Raw genomic sequence first — 2078 nt, 5'->3', positions numbered from 1 at the left:
GAGAAAGCGAGAAACCACCTCCCCCCCCCCCCGGGGGAATGGCCACACCACAATTCCTTCTCCTCCATTCTCCTCTCGGGATCTTGGGCATGCATGCACACGGGCTTGGCATGAGTTTAAGCCACCGGGTCCAGGTCTCGAACCATGATCAACTACATGGGAGTTCAGCGACATAGCCATTACACTAACTGTTGGTCTCTAAAACATTTTCCAGGACTCTAACTGCGGTCATTAGCCATGTGGGAATCCAGCACCTTAACCTTCACGCCACCTGCTGGCACAAGTAAGCATTTTGAAGGATGAGTAAACCCTAGCAGTGCTATAGGACTGGCCAAAGTAGGAGTTGAGGGACATGCAGGTCTGTGCCAGACCTAGGTAGGCTTTTTTCTGCTATGTCAAAGGGTTAGTTACTCAGTCTTGCCCTTGTCTTTTCCCCACAGTAATCCTCCACTGAGTGAAGAGATGTTGCCTCCTGGGGAGTGGATGTGCCACCGGTGCACTGTTCGCCGAAAGGTAATAATGCTGCTTTCTGAAAGCTTTGCTCAGGATGCCAGATCTGGAGCACTGATATTCCGGAGCTAAACTTGCCTGACCCTGAAGGTGTTTTCGTCTCTTCTTGTCTCTTCCAGCCCTGGAATCACCCTATTCTCCCAAATGGTGACTATTTGGAATCTAGTAGGGCCTAAAAATCCAAACGTGGGCTGCTGAAATGGGCAGAAGAGGTGTGTTAATTTACTGAGCCATGTTCAGCCACTAGTGACAAGAGTAGTCCAGTCGCCTCTTAACCTTCAAATAAGTGACCTGAATGTGGCAACCTTATCACATGACAAGAAAAGGCTGCTTCTCCAGCTTGTTAGAAAAAGGATTTTCTCTCACCTCAAGAAATTTAAGTCACTAGTGTCTGGAGCCTTGGCTAATTATACTGGGATAAAGAGCATTTTGAACCCATTTGTATCCTAGGTTGCCTAATCTCCTTTTAGCTCCTCTTCCCTTGGCTTTTAATAATTTAGTACTGGCTTTGAGACATGGTTCATTATTTTCTACTTTGAAAATTTTGTAGGGTCCAAGGGCTAAGTTCTCCAAGTTACTATAGACTCAAACCTCAAATTATAGTCTGTGGGTTACAATTTGTCTGTGAATTGTAAACTATCACTTTCCCCTCACATTAGTTGTAAAAGCAACTTTTCTTTGTTGTGACATCACCTATTTTCCTGGCCCAAGAGCATGATGTCACAATGAATAATGACTTCCTCGGTTGCAGAAACAGGATGAGGAGATGATTCAGAGACAGTGATTGATGTGTATAACAGTTTTCAGCTTTTAAGAAGAAGATAAACAGGCAAACCGTATTTCTCAAATATATTTAAAAAGCAAACCAAGGAGGCCGGCAGGTGCCATGGTGGTTGAGGCACTGGGCTCCCAGATAGCTGACTGTAGTTCAAGTCCCAGACCTGGTGGTTTGCTTTCTCACTTTTTCTCTCTCTTACACTCTCTTTTTTTTTTTGGAGAGGTTTTTTGCTATAGGGTGTGTGCGCTCGCCAGACAGACAGAGACAGAGAGACAGAAAGCAAGAAATCAACCCCCCCCCGCCCAGGGGGGATGGCTACGCCGCAATCCCTTCTCCTCTGTTCTCCTCTCGGGATCTTGGGCACGCACGCACACGCACCCGGCCTGAGTTTAAGCCACCTCGTCTGGGACTCAAACCACGGTCGACTACGTGGGAATCCAGCGACATAACCATTACGCTAACTGCTGGTCCCTCCTCTCTCTCATACTCTCTCTGGTCAAATTGAAAAATAATAAATAATTATTTTTTAAAAAGGCAAGCCAGGGGACCAGCAAGTGGCATGGTGGTTCAAGTGCTGGTTACTCCCACGTGGCCAACCATGGTTCGAGTCCCAAATCTGGTGGTTTACTTTCTCTCTCTCTCTCTCTCTCTCTCTTTCGTCAAATTAAAATAAATGAATGAATAAATACAAAATAAATAAGTAATTATTAAAATAAAGGGGGTGGGGGCAAGCCAAAGCCAAATCAACCACTAACCAAACTATAGTCTGATTTCTCCTAAAGTCCAAAGC

At 45.5% G+C, this 2078-nt stretch overlaps 1 protein-coding gene across 1 annotated transcript in view; it reads left to right on the top strand.

Moving 5' to 3' along the window:
- PHF12 (PHD finger protein 12) overlaps positions 1 to 2078 on the top strand; it is a 59407-nt gene that overhangs the window by 30196 nt on the left and 27133 nt on the right. The window contains exon 3 of the mRNA XM_006165467.3: positions 441 to 513. Within this exon, the coding sequence (XP_006165529.1) occupies positions 441 to 513 (73 nt within the window). The remainder of the gene's footprint in view (positions 1 to 440; positions 514 to 2078) is intronic.

Source organism: Tupaia chinensis, unplaced genomic scaffold (genome assembly GCF_000334495.1).
Source record: "Tupaia chinensis unplaced genomic scaffold, TupChi_1.0 Scaffold143921_1, whole genome shotgun sequence".
NCBI classification, from domain to species: Eukaryota; Metazoa; Chordata; class Mammalia; order Scandentia; family Tupaiidae; genus Tupaia; species Tupaia belangeri.
Note: the sequence above shows the minus strand (reverse complement) of the source record. Positions and strands in the feature narration are given on the sequence as shown.